The 19,854-nt window shown below is 49.3% G+C and overlaps 4 protein-coding genes across 4 annotated transcripts; all 4 read right to left on the bottom strand.

Moving 5' to 3' along the window:
• Positions 1–1,415: 1,415 nt before the first annotated feature.
• On the bottom strand, positions 1,416–6,217 carry LOC143826607 (olfactory receptor 4N2-like). Its single transcript, XM_077315446.1, has 2 exons — positions 5,248–6,217; positions 1,416–1,433 (listed from the first exon to the last, which is right to left on the bottom strand). The coding sequence occupies exon 1, from the start codon at positions 6,215–6,217 to the stop codon at positions 5,264–5,266; it is 954 nt and encodes a 317-aa protein (XP_077171561.1). The 3' UTR covers positions 1,416–1,433; positions 5,248–5,263.
• Positions 6,218–8,975: 2,758 nt separating this feature from the next.
• LOC143825643 (olfactory receptor 4N2-like) lies at positions 8,976–9,971 on the bottom strand. Its single transcript, XM_077313828.1, has one exon. It carries the CDS (start codon positions 9,969–9,971, stop codon positions 9,042–9,044), a length of 930 nt encoding a protein of 309 aa, XP_077169943.1. The 3' UTR covers positions 8,976–9,041.
• Positions 9,972–12,680: 2,709 nt separating this feature from the next.
• Positions 12,681–14,833, bottom strand: LOC143826608 (olfactory receptor 4K3-like). Its single transcript, XM_077315447.1, has 2 exons — positions 13,917–14,833; positions 12,681–12,738 (listed from the first exon to the last, which is right to left on the bottom strand). The coding sequence occupies exons 1-2, from the start codon at positions 14,831–14,833 to the stop codon at positions 12,681–12,683; spliced, it is 975 nt and encodes a 324-aa protein (XP_077171562.1).
• Positions 14,834–17,380: 2,547 nt separating this feature from the next.
• Positions 17,381–18,316, bottom strand: LOC143826298 (olfactory receptor 4N2-like). The gene has a single exon (XM_077315039.1). It carries the CDS (start codon positions 18,314–18,316, stop codon positions 17,381–17,383), a length of 936 nt encoding a protein of 311 aa, XP_077171154.1.
• Positions 18,317–19,854: the final 1,538 nt, after the last annotated feature.

The following is a 19,854-nucleotide window of genomic DNA, read 5'->3' on the forward strand; positions in this document are numbered from 1 at the left end:
GCGTGCTGCAAAGTGCCTCCTGAGCCTCAGGCGAGTTGTCGGAGCAGGAAACGGGGCCTGTGCGGTCACTCTGTGGCTGGCTCAAAACCTCAGCCCTGTCATAGCGGCGGAGATAAGGAGGACGGGAGCGCCTCCGTTTACGTCAGCCGATCTGCCGGCGACGTGGGGAGGAGGTCGTCCTCTGCCATTTGCAAACCACACAGAAGAGGCCACAGCGGCTCCCTGCAACACACGCCTCGGCCTGCTTCCCCTGCCCAGGCCATCACACACCTGCCTCCCAAAATAGGACAAGGGACTATGCTGCAAAAACACGCTCAGGAAATAGATGCCGGTGGGGAGCCATGTTCGTCTGAAGCAAAACTGGAGTCCAGGGGCAACTTTGAGAGAGCCAGGATAGTCTATTCGTTGAAGAGCGGCAGATTCTCTAATCTGGAGAACTGGGTTTGATTCCCCGCTCCTCCTCCACAGGCAGGCAGCTGGGCGACCCTGGGCCAGTCACAGTTCTTGTGGAGCAGCTCTTTCAGAGCTCACTCAGCCCCAACGACCTCGCAGGGCGCCTGTTGCGGGGAGAGGAAGGGAATGGTGTTTGTAAGCTGCTTTTGGACTCCATCAGGTATGATAGGGAGGTATTTAAAAACGGGCTCTTCATCGTCTTTGCTGATCTTCGAGTTGCCCCAATTGGGAAATGAAAAATTCCCCTTCAAGGAGTCAAATGACGCAAGATGCAGAATGATCAAGGTATCTTACGCCATTTTCTTTCCTTAAAAAACAATCATAACTAGCCGTGCTACACGCAGGGATGGCGTGCTGGCAGGGGCTCATGGGAATTGTAGTCCATGGCCATCTGGAGAGCTACGGTTTTGTCACCCCAGCATACAGCTTCTTGGTAGGGTGTTTGCCAACCTCCAGTCAAGAGATCCTCTTCGAAAACAGCCATGTTCTCCAAAGGCACTGATTCCACCATTTGGACGTCAGTTGTGATTCTGGCACTCCAGGCCTTGCCTGGGGGTTGGCAACCTGGTTGGGGATCTTTTCTCATTGCTCCGAAGACATTCTGATTAAAGAAAAGGTCAATGACCCATCGCTTAGAGTCAACTTTCACAAATGTACCCTGCAGGAAGAGAGCATGGAACGTAGAAAGGTAGGACACTCAATTGGCTTTGATAAGGGGGGAAACACTTTGCACATGCTCAAAGGCCACATTTTGGGAAATGTCTCATAGATTTGAGCTCTGGGTGTTGGAGACGGGCTCTGTTGTCCCAGCTGGAAGGGAGGGGTGGAATGAGTCATCAGGAGCTGGACTTTAGCACATATGACTGGTATGACCGGTTTTCTTGGTTGGACGACGTCCAGGTTCGAGGCCGAATTCATCTCCATCTTCCATTCAGAACTGGGTAGTTTGCTTCTGACCAGACTGTGAGTCCCTGGGGAGGCTGAGGAGGGAAGAGGGGTTGAAGTAAGGATACCAGCCTCCAGGGGGGACCCGGGGATACCTTGAATTTATAGCCCATCTCCAGCTGAAAGAGATCAGTCCCCCTTATCAGCCCACCATTTGGTCCCGCTAAATTTTAATTAAAAATCTCACCCTTCCTTCAAAATACTCTGGTTAACATCAGTGGGGTACAATGCCAGAAAGTCCACCCTCTAAAATATCCCTTTTCTTCTAGGGGAACTGATGTCCATTGTCTGGAGAGGAGCTGCATTCCAGAGGATCCCCAGGTCCCCCCTGGAGGGTGGCAACTATACATGTATCAGTGAGCAAGAATGCGGAGTTCATCTTGGGTTTCACGATCCCAAATGGACTGGGAATCCCTCCTCCTGATGTTCTTCTCCACCTGACCTTTCTTGACCCTCTCCGATTATCTATCTCTGGCCTGCTGGCCTGGTGTTGCTAAACAGAGAGCTGGCTGGGAACCAAGGCACAGGCCAGAATGTGACATGATTCCCCCAGAGGTTTGGGTTACAGCCCAGGGAGTCAGTCACCTTGGCCACCCTGTGGTGGGGACAGGAGCCAGGGAATCCTTGGGAACATTTATCTTGGGCATGCTTGTCCCCTTCACAATGCTCTGTCAGACTCCCAGAAATATCCCCCATGCCGCAAGAGAAAAGTTTCCGAAGGGCTGTGAGCCTTGAGAGTTAAATGGAGCCTCCATGTTTAGAGGCAGTGTGCCACTGAATGCGACAATGAACTCTCGAGCGTTTAATAAGGACTAGGGAAGCCAGTCTTCAGGTGGGACCTGGGGGTTCTTTAGAATGATAGGTCATCTCTAGATTAAAGAGATCAGTTCCCCTGGAGAAAAAGGCTGCTTCAGAGGGAGGATTCCACAACACCCCCCCCCAACTCTGAGTTGACAAATCCTACTTCTTATGAGTGCTAATATCTTGAATATTTCTGCCTTACAGATTATAGCTCATCTCCATGGATGCTTGAGGCTGATCTGGTACTGAGCAGAGGCTTGGACTCGATGGCCTAGATTGCTCCTTCCGACTCTGTGATTCTGTTGTGACTCCAGACTAAAGAGATCAGTTCCCCTGGAGAACATGGCTGCATTGGAGAGTAGACTCCGTAGCATGAGACCCTACTGAGGTCCTTCCCCACCCCAAATCTCACTCCCAGCTCCACCACCAAACTCTAGGGATTTGCCAGCTCAGCTGGCATCTCTAGTAGTCATCCATGTATAATTTGTTTTTACTGCATCGTTTTACAGTTTGTTATCCACTTTCTGGATCGCTTATGCCATGCCTCGCCTAAGGGAGTGTATTTGCATTGAGGTCAGATTCATGACTCCCAGATTCATTGGTTGTCTTATACCGTCTGATTCCACGGCTTCAATCCCTGTCATTTGCTTCGCATCTCGGAAGGAACGGCAGATTGCAAATGCAGTCAACGCAGCAAAAGGCGTCTCAGAAGTCACAGGCTGTGACATGCAGGTTCTCCCTGTCCCGACCAGAAATGCTGACGAGGGAGACAACCGGCAAACAGCTGTTGTTTGCGTTGGGAGGGAGTCTGACGGAGCGGTGCTGTGGAGAAGAGCAGCTTCGTGCTGCCTGAAAAAAGGGCCAGACTGTGACAATGAAACCCAGGGGACCGGTTCAAAAATACAATGGGAAGGCAGATTTGTTGCCTCTGCCTTATCTAATCCATGGTTGTGTTCAAATCAGAAATACAACTTCAACTTGAATCCCGTGGGCTGGAAAGATACACACATGCACAAAACCAAAATCTTTGGATGGGTGGATGGATGGATGGATGGATGGATGGATGGATGGAAGGATGGATGGATGGATGGATGGATGGATGGATGGATGGATGGATGGATGGATGGATGGATAGATAGATAGTTAGATAGATAGATAGATAGATAGATAGATAGATAGATAGATAGATAGATAGATAGATAGATAGATAGATAGATAGATAGATAGCATGTGGATATTGGTGCCCCAACACCTCTGTGCAGTGTTTGAGAGAGGGGTAGGGTTGCCAGGTCCCTTCTGGCTACCACCAGGAGAGGGAGTGGGGAATAGTATTTCCTAGACTCTATGGTACACCAGGGATAACCTGAGAGAAGATGGGTAGTGACCTGTGATGGCCTGGCTTATCACTAACCCTGACCTCTGGGCCAGCAGAGGGTGTGGAAGGTGGTGCAAGGAGAAGGGTGCAAGGTGGTTCAGTGAGGCCCAATTCCAGAAAAGAATGTTTAGGATTGCAGTGTATAATTCAGAGAGACGTTTAACCCTTCCCAACCATGACATTTTCTTGATAAACATCCCCCTGCCCCTGGGTGTAGCTGTGGACAAACAGCATAAAAAGAACGGGTCTCAATCTCTATTCAGCATTTTATAAACTACAGGAGAGAGACTCTTCCAAACTTTGTCTGTAAAATTTAACTTTCCTGATCTATGTCCTTTACTTCCCCCTAGCGCCCGTTATTTGTCATACCTCTTCGGCTCTTCTCAGGGTTTTTACTCGAAAACATTACAGCTGAGGGAGCACTGATCTGAATCAAATTCAGGTCCTGTGCGTTCTGTTTTCCCCCCTCTTCCATAAACTTTGAAGAGGTCAAAAACGATTTACGGCCAGGTCAAATCGGATCCCAGAGTCTTCCCAACCCAGCCTGACATTTTGTTTTTATTAACATCGAATGGAAAGATCAAAGAAGGGATTGATAGGTCAGAGGATGGGTTTCTTGGCTGACAGGGACTGGGAAATTCTTGGAGATTTGGGGGTAGATCCAGAGATGGGGATGGTTTAGGGAGGGGAGGGACTTCAAGGGGGTTTATTGTCATAAAACCCATTTGCTGAAGCAGCCAGTTTCTCCGTGCGTACTGATGTTTGTAGTCTGCAGGTCAGGTGTCATTCTGGGAGATAGGTGCCACGCCCCCCCCCCACTCTCTCTCTCTCTCTTTCCCAACAGCATCCTTTCTCTTTTGCTCCTCCCCACCAGTGGCTGAGAGAAGGTTGAGTTGCAATGCAACCCTGCAAATGCTTTAGGCTTATTTGCATTTGACATGGTTGCATTTTGCCTCTTTCATTTGGCCCTGGGCCCTACTGGTTGTCGGTCTCCTCCCTTATACATAAACATGGAAGCCTAGAGGAGACACACCACACTGGGTGGAGAGAAGAAGAGCTGGTTTTCACTACCCAAAGGAGTCCCAAAGCAGTATACTAACCCTTTCCCCTTCCTCACCCCACCACAGACACCCTGTGAGGGAGGTGGGGTGGAGAGAGCTCTGAGAGAACTCTGCTGAGAGAACAGCTCTGCGGGGACTGTGGCTGGTCCAAGGCTACCCAGCTGGCTGCATGTGGAGGAGGAGTAGGGAATCCAATAGCAACTTCTAGTTTAAAATATTTCACGCCAGCAGTCTAGGGTCTTAAATCTCCTGACATCGGAAACAAGCTCATGGTATCCTCCTCTCCAAATTACCATTAGCCACTTTTTCAGTGTTTCTAAATGACACTTCTGATGTAGATATAATTGTTACAACTGGTTGACTTGATCTGTTTTATACTTTCACAACAATTTTGATGTGCTTCTCCAACTTCGCTGGTTCTGTGTACACCGTCCCTAGATGTTGTAGTCAGGGGCAGTATATAAATTAGATCAATAAAATGAAAAAAATAAAATAATTAAAGTTAGACCGTGGTCTGCGTCTCCCACAGTTGTCGGTGGACGGTAAAATAATTTTACTGAAGCGTTAAAAACATAACATAAATGATAAATGATCGCCCTTTTCCATACTCACATGGCAGCCTTGGGCATCATTCCCTGCTCCAGATCTTGTTTTTGGTGACCATCTTCCGTATAGCCAGTTTGATTTCATTGTTCCTCAAGGTGTAGATCATGGGGTTCATCAAGGGGAAGACCACCGTGTGGAAGATGGCCACCACCTTGTCAAGAGGAAAGTCCTGGAACGGGCGGCAGTACATGTAGATGGCCGGGGCGAACATGATGAAGACGATGATGATGTGGGTGACACACGTGGAGGCCGTCTTGCTCTTCCCCTTGGTGGAGCTGGCCCTAACTTTGGCCAGGAGAGCTCCGTAGGAGAGGAGGAGGAGGATGAAGCACATCAGAGTGGCCAACCCGCTGTTGAAGAACATGACGAACTCCAAGGCATAGGTGTCCGTGCAAGCCAACTTGATGATCTGGTTGATGTCGCAGAAGAAATTGTCCAACCTGTTGGGTCCGCAGAAGGGAAGGCGGATGATGGGAATGAACTGGATCAAGGAGTGCATCAGGCCGAGAAGCCAGACAGTCACTATGAGGCTCCAGCAGACCCCTCTGCTGACCACGTTGCCATAACGCAGCGGGTGGCAGATGGCCACGTACCGGTCAAAGGCCATGCTGATGAGGAGGAGAAACTCTGCCGCCCCCAGCCAGTGGAGGAAGAAGATCTGGGCCATGCAGCCCCAATAGGAGATGGCTTTCCGGCGCGAGTACAAGTCGGCCAACATTTTGGGTGGGGTGACTGAGCAGTAGCAGAGGTCCAGGAAAGCCAGGTTGCCGAGGAAGAAGAACATGGGGGCTCTGAGGCGAAGGTTAGTCCAGATGGTCAAGATGATGAGGATGTTGACAGGCAGGATGAGGGAGTCGATGAAGAGGAAGAGGAAGAAGAGGCAGAGCTGGATCTCCCTCGTCTGCGAGAGGCCCAAGAGGACAAACTCTTTCACCATGGTCGTGCAGTTCCCGTCACTGCATCTCCCTGGACGCATCTCCTGGAGAAGAGGCCGGAAGATGGGAATGCTCCAATAACATACATAACATACATAAGGGTGCAGGGGAACCCACCTCCCCAAAATCAGTGCTTCATTCCTAGAGAAATCTCCAGACCTTGTGGCTTCCTTCTTCCAGATGATGGTGGACGACCTACAAAACCTTTGTGGGGAGGAAAAGCAGACACTCTGCACATGCTCAGTGGTACTTTTCTCCACATTATTGTTTAAGAGATTTCAAGCGAAGGCTACTGATGGGTAGACCATGTCAGGCAAGGGAAGGAGAGTCCTGTTGGATCAGCCCACGTAGGCCAGCCTCCTGTTTCCCACCACAGCCAACTAGATGCCCTCTAGATGTCTGCAAATGGAGGCCGAAGACAACAGTGAATCGCTGGTTTCCAGCCACTCATCTTTCAAGGTACCTCTGGATACGGAGGTTCCATTTAACAGAGCAAATAGCTGTTGATGCCTTGTTTGTTTGTATTTTTTTAAAGCTTCCATAAGCAATGAGTTTCCATAGATGAATTTTCTGTTGTGTGGAGAAGCATTTTAATCCCTGACTTCTCCCCAGCGGGGCCCCAAGTGGCTTAGCTTGTTCCCCTCTCCTCCATTTTATTCTCATGGCAATTTGTTAGCCACCTATGTGGTTCATGTCAGGGCAGAAAGGTAGGATACAAATTCTGTACAATAAATAATATAAAACAATCCCTGTAAGCTGGATTCAGGAGAGTCACCATGTTGATGACACAGAATCCAGGGGCACCTTGAAGACCCACACAGTTTCATTCTGGGCATAAGAGTCTGTGTGCATGCACACTTCTTCAGATATCTGAGCGTCTCACTTTAACAACCTTCTCATAGACAGAATTTTCTCTATGAAAACCCTTACTGTTAAAAGATCATGTCTCTTATTTGGGAAACCTGGGTCACCCATGCGCTTCCAGACCATGTCAACAGTGTGGCTACACTGGTGGGTCTGATAAGGAGTCTTTAATTACCTATGATGCATTGCATTTTGCTTTGCCCCAAAAAAGGAGGAGGAGGAGGAGATTTGGTTTTTATACCTGGCTTTTGACTACCAGAGGGAGTCTCAAAGTGGCTTACAATCGCCCTCCCTTCCTCTCCTCACAACAGACCCCCTGTTGAGGTAGGTGAGGCCAAGAGAGCTCTGAGAGAACTGAGACTGGCCCAAGGTCACCCAGCTCTGACAAGGCCAGGAAGACGTGGAATGGAGGAGGCAACCAAGGAAGGTTCTCATGAAAGCTCAGTTCCAAATAGTCCCCTGACCTCCTGCCAAACTTTTCAAGCTGGAGTCAGAAGAAGAGAAGCAAAGATGCACAAACACAAAAAAAATGGACAGCAGAAGACAGGACAAGTCAGCTTACCTTTCAGGAATCCACTTACCCTTCCGCAGCGCTGTGTTGGCAAAAGAACAACCAGGCTGAGTCAGCCTGGGCTCTTGGTGCTCCCCAGTAGTAAATCACCTCCGGCGTCCCACGAGAAGTCCCACAATGGGAGACCAGATCTGCACCGTGGTGTGACCTGGAAGCAAGCCCAAGCCAGCCCTTGGGGAGCTTGTTAAAAGGAGGATGAGCAGGGGTGGCAGCCTCCAGCCTCCTCCCGGAGGCTTCCTCCAGAAGTCAGAGGAGGAATCTGGGTCACAATACCACCTGCCTTTCCCAGTGGGGTCCAGGACTAACCTCTCTGGCTGCAGAACTGGCTGCTAGGGCTGGCCACCGGAGTCGACCCATGATTCAGAATTTGAACCCAAGTCTGAGGATACTTCAAGAACTAGAAGCTCCCCTTTGGGAAATGCCTGGAGAACTGGGGGTGGAACTGTGTCCATTTCCGTATTAATCAAGTTCATTTATTATGACCATCTAGCCATTTTGGGATACAAAAAGTGCAAATACAAGAACTGAATACAAAAAAAAAATTGTTTACCATATCATTAAAACTACAAATAGTTCAAGAAATAATAACACAATAAGCACTCAAAAACAGAGGGGGGTTGTGGGAAAATAAGCCTGAAAATAACGTTGAGTTTAGTTTAGTTTTATCGTAGTAAAATTTGCTTCTTCAGGTGGGCAGAGAGTGGGCGGGGCCTGTCTACTCTTTGTCCGAAGATCAAACAGGCCCCACCCACCGCGGACCTTCGTGCCTCCCGGTTGGGCAACAGTCTGGACAGGGCCCACCCCTCCAGCCTGGCCAGGAGCACACTGGCGAACTCACCACCATTGCACTCCTGGCCACCCCAGCCCACCAGTACGTCTGGCGGGGAGGGATGGCTGCCCTTCCCCCTTGGACCGGGAAGCTGCTTGAGGGCTTCCCGGCGCATGGGGGAAGGGGAGGCCACCCCCTCTCCCCACAGGAGGGGTGCTCCGCTAGAGTCCACTGTATTTCTCCTACAGCAGGCTTTAAGGCTACTAATGTTATAATGTTATAATGTTATAATGTTATAACATTATGTTATTAACGTTATAACGTTATAACATTATATTACATTCATGACACTTTGAGGGGAAGCGAGGAGGCAATCAAGGGCACAGAATGGAGCGATTAAGGGGCGCAATGAAAACAAAGGTGCAAACAAACACCATTTTGCAAAAAGCAAAATTTTTGAAAAGGGGAAGGGAGCAAAGCATGATGGGAAGCTACAGTGCAGAAAGCACACAATGAATTTCAGCCTGGAAAATAAGAGAAGGGAAGCCCAAATGGGGAAAGGCTAGAGTCCACTCACAGCATCCATATGAAATCCAAAGGGAGGCTAAAAGAAGGTGTGTCTACTAATGCAGAAATGGTCAGATCTCCGGTCTCCTAGGTGTTACATCAGGGCTCTTCGTTTGCTCAACAGCCTCCACATGGCCTGTTTGATCTCCTTGTTCCTCAAAGTGTAGATCATGGGGTTCATCAAGGGGAAGACCACGGTGTGGAGAACAGCCATGACCTTGTCAAAGGGGAAATCCATGAATGGGCGGCAGTAGATGTAGATGGCAGGTCCAAACATGATGACCACCATGATTATGTGGGTGAAGCAAGTGGAGGCGGCTTTGCTCTTCCCTTGGCTCGAGCCTGTCCTCACCTTGACCAGCAGGACCCCATAGGAGATGAGGAGGAGGATGAAACAGACCAGGATGGAAACGCCGCTGTTGACGAACATGAAGAGCTCCAAGGCGTAGGTGTCTACGCAAGCCAATTTGACAATCTGAGTAATGTCGCAGAAGAAGCTGTCCACCTTGTTGGGACCACAGAAAGGGAGATGGGCAATAAAGATGACTTGGACAATGGAGTGCAGAAATCCCACACACCAGGAGCCGGCCACCATGGCTCTACAGGTTGGCCTGCTCATCACGCTGGTGTACTGCAAGGGGCGGCAAATGGCCACGTACCGATCGATGGCCATGCTGATGAGAAGGGAGATTTCTGATCCTCCGAGAAAGTGGAGGAAGAAGAGCTGAGCCAGGCAGCCCTTGAAGGAGATGGTCTTGTGGCGGGAGAAGAAGTCAGCCAGCATCTTGGGAGGGGTGACGGAGCAGTAGCAGATATCCAGGAAGGCCAGGTTGGCCAAGAAGAAGTACATGGGGGAGCCCAAGCGAGGGTCGTTCCGGATGGTCAAGATGATGAGGATGTTCGCTGGCAGGACCAAGGAGTAGAAGACGAGGAACAGGACAAAGAGAAGGAGCTGAACTCCTCTTGCCTGGGAGAGGCCCAGAAGGACAAACTCCTCGACCACGGAATGATTCTCTTGCTGCATACCAGTTGTGGGAATACCAGTCGCGTGCCAGTTGTGTAGCACAGCTGCAAACAGGAGGAATTGATTACCGTAAAAAAAAAAAAAGTATAGAATAGTGTACACATCTCTGGAGAGGGGCAGTGGCATGGTGTATCGTGATCTCATCTGATTTTGGAAGCTAAGCAAGATTGGAATTTGGACAGGAGACTCTGCAAAGGAAGAAAAGTTGGGTTTTGGTACTCTGCTTTTCACCACCGGAAGGAGTCTCAAAGCGGCTTACAATCTCCTTCCCTTCCTCTCCCCGCAACAGATGCCCTGTGTGGGAGCTCTGAGAGAACTGGGGCTGGCCCAAGGTCACTCAGTTGGCTCCAGGTGGAGGTGTGGGGAATCAGATTTGGTTCTCCAGGTTAGAGGCTAGCGCTCTTAACCACTGCACCAAGCTGACACTCAAGGCACTGGTACCCCCCCTCTGCTTCTTGCATGCCTTCAGCGGCTGGGGTTGGCTTCAGCTGGTGGCAAACTACTGGCACTTATCACAATACTCTTCCACCAATAATTGGTTTTCCTAGCTGTTACCTTTTTGTTCTTGGTTTGTTAAACCTTCTATATGAGCAAAGGTCGGTCTAGATATACATTAACTTTAATGGCATCAAAATTCAATCCTGCGAGGTAGACAGGGCTGAGAGAGCCCTGACAGAACTGTTCGGTGAGAGCAGCTCTGTGACCAAGGTCACCCAACTGGCTGCATGTGGAGGAACATGGAATGAAACCCAAAAAAGACAGGGTATTCAGAAGATATGGGATGGGAAGAGAGAGAGGGTATTGGAAGATATGGGAAGGGAAAATGTGGGAAGAGAGAAAGGAAGAAACTGAAAGTATCAAAAGATATGAGAAGAGATATGGGAAGGGAAGAGACAGAGGGCATCAGAAGATAAGGAAAGGAAAGAGAGAGAGGGTCTCAGGAGATAAGAGAAGAGGAAGGGAAGAGAGAGGGTATCAGAAGATACAGGAAGAGATAAGAGAAGAAAAGAGACAGATGTATCAGAACATAAGGGAAAGGAAGAGACAGAGGGTACCACAAGATGAAGAAAGAGATAAGGGTACTGGAAGAAGAGACAACGTGTACTGGAAGATAAGGGAAGGGAATATAAGAAAAGAGAGAAGGGAAGGGGGGGTGGGAGAGAGGGTATCAGACGATAAGGGAAGGGAAGAGACCGAGGACCTCAAAAGATAAGCGAAAGGAAGGGACGGAGGGAATCAGAAGATAAGAAAGTGTGACCTACCCTTCAGTGGTTTGATGGGAAGACAGATCCCTCAGGCTGCACCGGCCATCCATGGATTTCAAAGCTCAACTGCGTGTTAAGAGAAAGCTCCACAGCGGGAGAGTGGACTTGCTCCATGGCTGGCCCTAGAACCAAACCCAGCCCTAGAGTTTGGGAACCTTGTTTTAAAAAATTCGCAGCTGAATTTGCAAAAGATGGAAGCGTCTTGTGCGTGTGAGGGAATAGAGCGAAGGAGGCTGCCACACCAGCTGGCTTTCCTCAGGGGAGGGTGCTGTGGCTCATTTCCTTGGGTTGCTTGTGCCACGATTCCCCAACCCCCGTGCTTTTCCGGGAGTGCACAAGCCACCCTGTGAGGTAGGTGGGGCTGGGAGAGCCCTGAGAGAACTGGGACAGGACCAAGGTTACCCTGCTGGCTTGCATGTGGGGGAGAAGTGGGAATTGAAGCTGTTTCTTCAGATTAGAGAGGCATGATGTCACTTCTTTTTAATATATATATTTAAAACACTTTTATTTAGAATTTTAAAATACACCATTGATAAAGGGGGGGGGGGAGAAAGAAAAATACAAGTACCCAATAAGAAAAGAAATGTAAAAGGAAGAGAAAAGGAAGAAACAGAAAGAGGGAGACAGTATATCAAGAAATTTAAAACCAGTCTTCCTTCATATTCCCCTCACCTCTTAATCCTCAAAACCATAAACCATCATTTTTTAAAATCACACTGAAAGTCCAAAGAGCTATGAATACTGAAGTTGCCCTTTCTTGGATTAAAACAGTCAATTTGGCCATTTCAGCCAATTCCGCCGTATTTAGCAAGCATTCTTCAGTCGTGGGTAGTGATGGGTTTTTCCATTTTTGAGAGATGTGATGTCATTTCCGCATGGATTCCCCCTCTCCCACCAGCAGCGAGAGAGTGGCAGCAATGACTGGGCCTGTGAAACATCTCTAGCCCTGGATCTTTCAGACACAGGCCTCCAATAAAAGGTTGGCTTCCAATTTCCAGGCGGGGCCTGGAATTCTCCCAGATTTACAACTGACTTCCAGACTGTAAAAAGAAATCAGTTCCCCTGGAGAAAATGACTATTTGGGGGGCTTGGAGTGGTCATGGATGGCCTCTCAATGGGCAGGAGAGCTAACCAATGGCATGAAGCCTCGCCTGCAACGTCATGATGTCACTTCCTTGTTCCCAGAAGTGACATCAGCACAGTGTTAGAGGCTGCTGAGGGATTAGCGCAAAAAAAAAGTCTAGGCATTGGGACACTGTAGGTGTTCCCCCTAGAGTTGCCAGCTCTCGGTTGGGGAAATACGTAGAGACATTGGGGGTGGAGCTGGGGGTGGGTGGGATTGGGGTCAGGGTGGGACCTCAGTGGAGTATAATGCTCTGGAGTCCACCCTCCGAAGCAGCCATTTTGGACATTTGGCATTCAGGATCTGTGATGAGGGATGGATTTAAGAGCCCTGGGTTCGAAGGCGGTGCATTTCTGCTTGCCGGGCTGACTCCAGAAACCTAGTTAGAAGAGGGGGAGACAGTGGAGGTAGAAGAAGATAAGAAAGACTAACCTGCTGACCCTTCAGTTCTTTGATGGGGAGAGAGAGGGCCTCAGCCTGCATTGCCTGTTCATGAAACCCATCACTAAATCGTCTCTTGCCTTGTGGGGAAAGCCCTGCAATGGGAGCACAGACTTGTGCAGGTCTGGAGAAAGCCCAGCCCAGCATTCAGGGACCTTGTTAAAAATAAGTTAGCAGTTGAACCCGGAAGGAGGGAGGGAGAGAGAGGAAAGTGAACTGGCTATTCCCAGTTGAATGCAGCATGGCTCGATTCCTTGAGTCACCTGGGACATAACTCTGTCCCTGCCCCATTCTTCTAGCAAAGGTGTTTTTGTTTCATGAAAAAAGGAAGGGGGGGGGGGGTCTGTGTTGGCAGAGTTGAGAGTTGTGAAAGAGCACAGCAACAGACCGCTTAGAAGAATCAAAGGATTGTATCATGAAGAGAAACAAACTTTGAGTAGAAAAAGAGAGAATAGCAAAGGGATTTCGAGAGTTTTGAGATCTGCAATCATTCTGCCGGTTCTTGGGGGCAAGCAGGGAGGAAGTGAGCTCAAGAATTAGGACGTTTCCAAAGAACCAATCAAGGCACTAGCTTGGTGTACTGGTTAAGAGCAGCAGCTTCCAATCTGGTGAGCCGGGTTTGATTCCCCGCTCCTCCACATGCAGCCAGCTGGGGACCTTGGGCAAGTCACAGTCCTGATAGAGCTGATCTCACAGAGCCGCCTTCTCAGAGCTCTCTCCGCTTCACCTACCTCACAAGGTCCCTGTTGTGGGGAGAGAAGGGAAGGTGATTGGAAGCCGCTTTGAGACTTCTCTGGGCAGTGAAAAGTGGGGCATAAAACCAGCTCTTCTTTTTCTATTTACAAAACACCAGCATGTTCCTAAGCCCACTATGCTAAACACACATCTCCTCCGATGCCCCCTGCAGGTAGTTATGAGTGTCCTGCATAGTGCAGGGGGTTGGACTAGATGACCCAGGAGGCCTTTCCAACTCTATGATTCTATGATTCTGCAATTGATAACTGGGATACCCCCTGGACACCTGCCCCACTCTTATGGCTGCTTTGCTTGCATCTCCACGAGGCAGCCCCTCCTCCTGGAATGGCCGGAATGGGACCGGAAACCTGCACAGAATACCTTCCCAACAACTTCCCCAGGGCGGCTCTCATCTCCTTGTTTTTCAAGGCATAGATGGCTGGGTTGAGCAAGGGAGTGACCGCCGTGTAGAAGACGGACAGCACTTTGTCCGTTGTGAAGCGGGCCTTGGGACGCACGTAAATAAATATGCAGGGCCCAAAGTACATGGTGACCACTATGAGGTGAGACGTGCAGGTGGAGATGGCCTTGGAAGCCCCTTCAGAAGGAGCTCTGGAACGGACGGCCGAGAGGATGAGCCCATAGGAGACAAGCAACGTGACGAACCCAACCAGGGAGATGACGCCACTGTTGGTCACCATCATGACCTCCAGGGGGTAGGGGTCAACGCAGGCCAACTTGTTGACCAAGGGGATGTCACAGAAGAAGCTGTCCACACGGTTGGGCCCGCAGAAGGGGGCATTGACGGTGAAGGCCAGCTGCACACTGGTATGGAGGAGCCCACCAGCCCAGGAGGCCAGCACAAGCCCCACACAATGACCCCGGCTCATGAGCGAGGCATAGCGGAGCGGATGGCGGATGGCCACGTAGCGGTCGTAGGCCATAGCCATGAGAAGGATCATCTCACTGCCCCCAAAGAGATGGAGGAAGAAGATCTGTGCCATGCAGCCTCGGAAGGAGATCGTCGGACGCTGGGCGAGGAGGTCGAAGAGGGCTCTGGGTGTGGTGGAGGAAGACATGCAGAGGTCCAGAAAGGCTAAGTGAGCCAGGAGAAAGAACATGGGTGAGTGGAGGAGACGGTGGTCTTGGGAGATCGCCAGTAAAATAAGGAGGTTGCTAAAGAGGGTGGCTGCGTAGAGGGAAAGGAAGAGCGCAAATAAGAGGAGATGTGCTTCCCAGGATGGGGACAAGCCAAGGAGGACAAACTCGGTCACCACGGTCTTGTTTCCCCACGCCATTCGCTTCTTGCCTATCACCAAGGCCCCTGGAGGAAGAGAAAGGAAACGGTCGCAAGTCAGGCCCACCTGTATTCCTTGCACATTTGGATAGATCCAAATGGGTCGCCGTGTTGGTCTGAAGTCGTGCAACAAAATCAGAGTCCAGCAGCACCTTTAAGACCAACAAAGCTCAGGCCTTGAATAAATCTTTGTTGGTCTTAAAGGAGCTACTGGACTCTGATTTTATAATTTGCACGTTTGGAATACTGTTAGTTAGCTTGTAGCTATCGCTCTCCCACCCAGAGTTTTATCTGTAGGAGCAGTGTGGATTTGTTTCCCCGATAAACTATTCATTACTCGTTTTCCAAGCTCAGAAGGTTGGGATGCTAAAAAGCTGAGTCTGCAGTTATGGCTAGATTAATGCATTTATAAAACAGATGGGGGTTGGAATCCAAGAAGCTTAGAATCCTAGAGTTGGAAGGGACCTCCAGAGCCATCTAATCCAACCCTCTGCACAATACAGGACACTCACAACTCCCTGCCTACCCACAGTGACCCCAATTTCATGCCCAGTGATTTCCCCCCCCCCCACACACACACACACCAAAAAGCTCCAGAATTCAGCCTGGCCTGGAGGGAATTCACCTACCATCCCACCGTGGCGATTAGCAATTCCCTGGGTATGCAGTTTGCGTATGGACTGTGAGGAAAGGTGGAGAGTCTACTATGAGAAGAAAAGAAAAGAAAGCCCAAAAGAGAATGGTGTTACAAAAAAGGAAAACAAAAAACAAACCTAACCAACAAGTAGTTAGGACAGAAAAGGTTCTTAATATCCCTGTTTTGTTAATGTGAATGTGCCCTGAGCCACATGGGAGGGTGGCATATCAATTTAATAATAATAATAATAATAATAATAATAATAATAATAATAATAATAATAATAATAATAATAATAATAATAATAATAATATTTATTGCGCACAGCTTACAAAGTTAAAAACTTAAAAGCACAGGTAAAGCCCATGGGCTACTCATTGAAACAACCTTATTTGCCACCATACGATGCTAGACCTAATCTTTTTCGACCCCAAAATGGGTCTAATCCCGAACACTCCCGTAATGCAGCAGAGAAAGCAGAGAGCAGCCAGTGATATTTTAAAAAATCAATTTATTCTCCATGAATAACAAAATCAGTTCAAAGGGAGCTGATAGGAGATGTCCATTTACCCGGTGTCAGTCTCCTTCTCCCAAGCTGCTAAGGAGTTCTGGTGTGCTTCCGTCACTTCTGTGCGTGTAGGACAGCGAATGAGATCGTCGAGTCTACTAGGAGAACAGGAGCTGCAGATTCCGGTGTTGTCTACAGCTGCAGAGGGTTGTTTAGAGAAACACAGGCAGGGCCAGTTCCTGGTTTTGAGGGCCTTGGGCAAAGACTTCCCAGCCCCTCCCCCTCCTTACCTATACCAATTCCCCCAATATGCCCTTCTTCCCTTCCCCTCCCCACCTGTCCTTCCCCTGCCCACTGGTGCCTTCTCTCCCTGCTGCAGCGGTAAATCTAGCTGGGAGCACAGTGAAGTCCTACCAAAGAAGCAACTACTGGGGCTGTCTTTGATAGCAGAAATGATGCCTCATTTCCCTGCTTGTTGGACAAAAAGTCTACTGTACACCCTCACCCGGACCCACCTGCCAGACTCCAATGGAAGATCTTTGGGCTTTGCTGGGCCGGTTTTTTCAGGAGGCATTGGCTCAGGACTACTCCAGCAAGCTACAGCTCTCTGGTGGAAGTGGCAAAGGGAGGAGATATATGTGCAGAGTGCAAGTTACCAGCAGGTGACAGCAAAACAGAAGGACAGGAGTCAGCGGCGAAAGAACCTCGTTCTTTTGGGAGATACTCTGCTGGCGGGAGCTTTGCTCTCAGAGAGGCAGGGGAAAGACCCCACGGCAGGTTTTGCTCAGCCTCCCTCAAGAGAGCTGGTCTGAGCTGAGGGCCAAAAATCTCAAGAGTTGCAATTCTTCCTCCTTGAGTGGGCGATGCCGTATTTCTCATGCTTCCACTACCCCGGAATTACAGCCTTGCTAAAATAAAATATTGCGATTAACTGACGTTTTGTTTTTTTGGCGTTTGTAGAAGCATACTCTTTGTTTGCAATCTGCTACAAAAATAGGGTTTTTTTATTTACAAGTTGGGTCAGAGCACATAACCACAAGGCGCTAAGAACTCCATTGTCTGAATATCCAGCTATGGTCAAGGGTTGCCAACCTCCAGGCAAAGCCTGGAGAATTCTGGAATTAGGGAGCCCATTCCAAATGAGCATAACACTTCATGTCCACCCCTCTTCATGTCCACCCTCTAAGTGGAATATTACATAGCAAAACAGTCATGTTGGGCCGTGCGATAACACCAGGCTGACATCCCATCTAGCCTTAACATTCTAGGAATTAAATTACGGCGGAATTACTTTTCAGATCCCTCGTGCACGCACACAGCCCAAGGAAACCAAAAATTAAAACAAAAAGAATACCTCAACCTTGACATGATTGCATTGTGTGTATGTGTGTGTATTTTTTAATTTACTTCTCCCTCATTACTTTATTTTGCTTTAGCAATCGTAACACGGCGGCCTTGATCTCCTTGTTCCTCAGGGTGTAGATGGTGGGGTTCATCAAAGGGAAGACCACCGTGTGGAAGATGGCCACCACCTTGTCAAAGGGGAAGTCCTGGAAAGGCCGGCAGTAGATGTAGATGGCGGGGCCAAACATGATGAAGACGATGATGATGTGGGTGATGCAGGTGGAGGCGGCTTTGTTCTTCCCTTGGGCCGAACCCGTCCTCACTTTGACCAGCAAGATCGCGTAAGAGATGAGGAGGATGATAAAGCTGGTGGCGGTGACCAGGCCACTGTTGACAAACATGGCGAACTCCAGGGCGTAGGTGTCCGTACAGGCCAACTTGATGATCTGGGTGATGTCACAGAAGAAGTTGTCCAGTTCGTTCGGGCCACAAAACGGGAGCGGGAGGATGAGGATCACCTGGATCATGGAGTGGATGAAGCCTTCCACCCATGAGCCAACAACGAGCGCCCAGCAGACGGCTCTGGTCATCGTCATGGCGTAACGCAGCGGGTGGCAGATGGCCACGTACCGGTCCACCGCCATGGCGATAAGCAGGCAGATCTCTGCCGCCCCCAGGAAGTGGATGAAAAAAATCTGTGACAGGCAGCCTTGATAGGAGATGGTCTTCTGGCGCGTGAAGAGGTTGGCCATCATCTTGGGAGGGACGACCGTGCTGTAGCCGATGTCCATCAAGGCCAGGTTGGCCAAGAAGAAGAACATGGGGGATTCCAGATGGGCATCACTGTGAATGGTGATAATGACAATTATATTCCCGGGTAAGATGATGACATAAAAGAGGAGGAGCAGAGCAGAGGTGAACAGCTGTACCTCCCAGTTCTGGGCTAACCCCTGGAGAACGAACTCTTTCACGACCGTCTGGTTCTCATGTTCCATCTCCCAAAGTCGGTGCTCTGCAACGAAAGAATATGTTGGGTTGTAAAAGAGGAAAGGGCAATGGGATGGACCCACATAGCTTAGGACCCCAAGAATTATATAAAGGTAAAGGTATCCCCTGTGCAAGCACCATGTCTGATGGGGTGACGCCCTCTAGCATTTTCATGGCAGACTCAATACGGGGTGGCTTGCCAGTGCCTTCAGCCACAGAATCCAATCATGAATGCAAACTGAGTCAGGACTACCCAGAGTTGAATGCTCCACAAGAGTCAATGTCTAGAAGTTACATTTTGCGAGGCCAGAGAGATCATTTCCTCCCCTGAATAAGATGAGGATATACGAACACTGCAAGTGATAACTCCAGGTGATAACCCTGTCTCTGGGCAGTGGAAAGTGCGGTATAAAAACCAACTCTTCATAGAATCATAGAATCATAGAATCATAGAATCATAGAATCATAGAATCATAGAATCATAGAATCATAGCATTGGAAGGGACCTCCTGGGTCATCTAGTCCAACCCCCTGTACTATGCAGGACACTCCCAACCCTCTCCCTCATCCACTGTCACCTGCCTTCCCCTTGAGCCTTCACAGAATCAGCCTCTCCATCAGATGGCTATCTAGCCTCTGTTTAAGAATATCCAAAGACGGAGAACCCACCTCCTCCCGAGGAAGCCTGTTCCAGTGAGAAACCGCTCTGACTGTCAGGAACTTCTTCCGGATGTTTAGATGGAATTTATTTTTAATTAATTTCCAAAGACCAAACCTTGGTCTTCTTTGCCTTGTTTACGTAATGAGATAAAGTCCCAAGGCGTGTCAGGACCAGTGATATAAATGCAAACTGCCTCATATAACTCTTACACTAATGGGGAACTTCCAGGTAAAAATAAATACCAAGCTGGCAAAATAGCTCTGTGCCAAAATGCTCTATGCAGACCGCAGGCAAAACACAACTCAGGAAATCCCTTCGTCTTCCCTTCCCTTCCAAGCCAATCCCAGTTAGAATAAATGGCTAGAAAGATAAGTAAAGAGAGCCAGAAAAGAGAGGGGAGGAACGAGATAACCAGAGCCCTGCTGGCTCAGGCCAGGGGTCCATCTTGTCCAGCATCCTGCCTCACACAGTGGCTGACCAGTTCTTCTGTAGGGCCAGCAACAGGGCAGGGAGGTCGAGCCTTCCTGGTCTGCAATTCGAAGGCTTAGTGCCTCTGAATGTGGAGGTTCTCCTTAGTCACCATGGCTAGTAGCCACGGAGGGACCTGTCCACCATGAATCTGTCCAATCTCCGGTTTAAGCTGTTTACTTCAGTGGCCATCGCTCCATCCTCTGGCACCCCTCGCCTTGATCACTTTCTGAGTGAAGTCATATTTCCTTGGTTCTCTTCACAAGAGAGAAGAGACTGAGAAATAAGATCAGCAAAGGGAGAAGAAAAGGAGGCTGGGGAGGGGGGAGCAATAGCCACTCACCCGTTGTTGGCTCCAAAGGACTGGCAGATCCTTTTGGCAGAAGAAGACCTCCTGGCCTCTTTGCTATATTGCCT

Source organism: Paroedura picta, chromosome 16 (genome assembly GCF_049243985.1).
Source record: "Paroedura picta isolate Pp20150507F chromosome 16, Ppicta_v3.0, whole genome shotgun sequence".
NCBI classification, from domain to species: domain Eukaryota; kingdom Metazoa; phylum Chordata; class Lepidosauria; order Squamata; family Gekkonidae; genus Paroedura; species Paroedura picta.

Bases quoted from the DNA above. Each gene is read 5' to 3' on its own strand.
- LOC143826298 (XM_077315039.1), bottom strand. From the start codon at position 18,316: ATGGAACATGAGAACCAGACGGTCGTGAAAGAGTTCGTTCTCCAGGGG.
- LOC143826607 (XM_077315446.1), bottom strand. From the start codon at position 6,217: ATGCGTCCAGGGAGATGCAGTGACGGGAACTGCACGACCATGGTGAAA.
- LOC143826608 (XM_077315447.1), bottom strand. From the start codon at position 14,833: ATGGCGTGGGGAAACAAGACCGTGGTGACCGAGTTTGTCCTCCTTGGC. The intron at 12,739-13,916 runs GTATTCTGTGCA...TCTTCTAACTAG, and splicing joins CTGGGGAAGTTGTTGGGAAG to GTTTCTGGAGTCAGCCCGGC.
- LOC143825643 (XM_077313828.1), bottom strand. From the start codon at position 9,971: ATGCAGCAAGAGAATCATTCCGTGGTCGAGGAGTTTGTCCTTCTGGGC.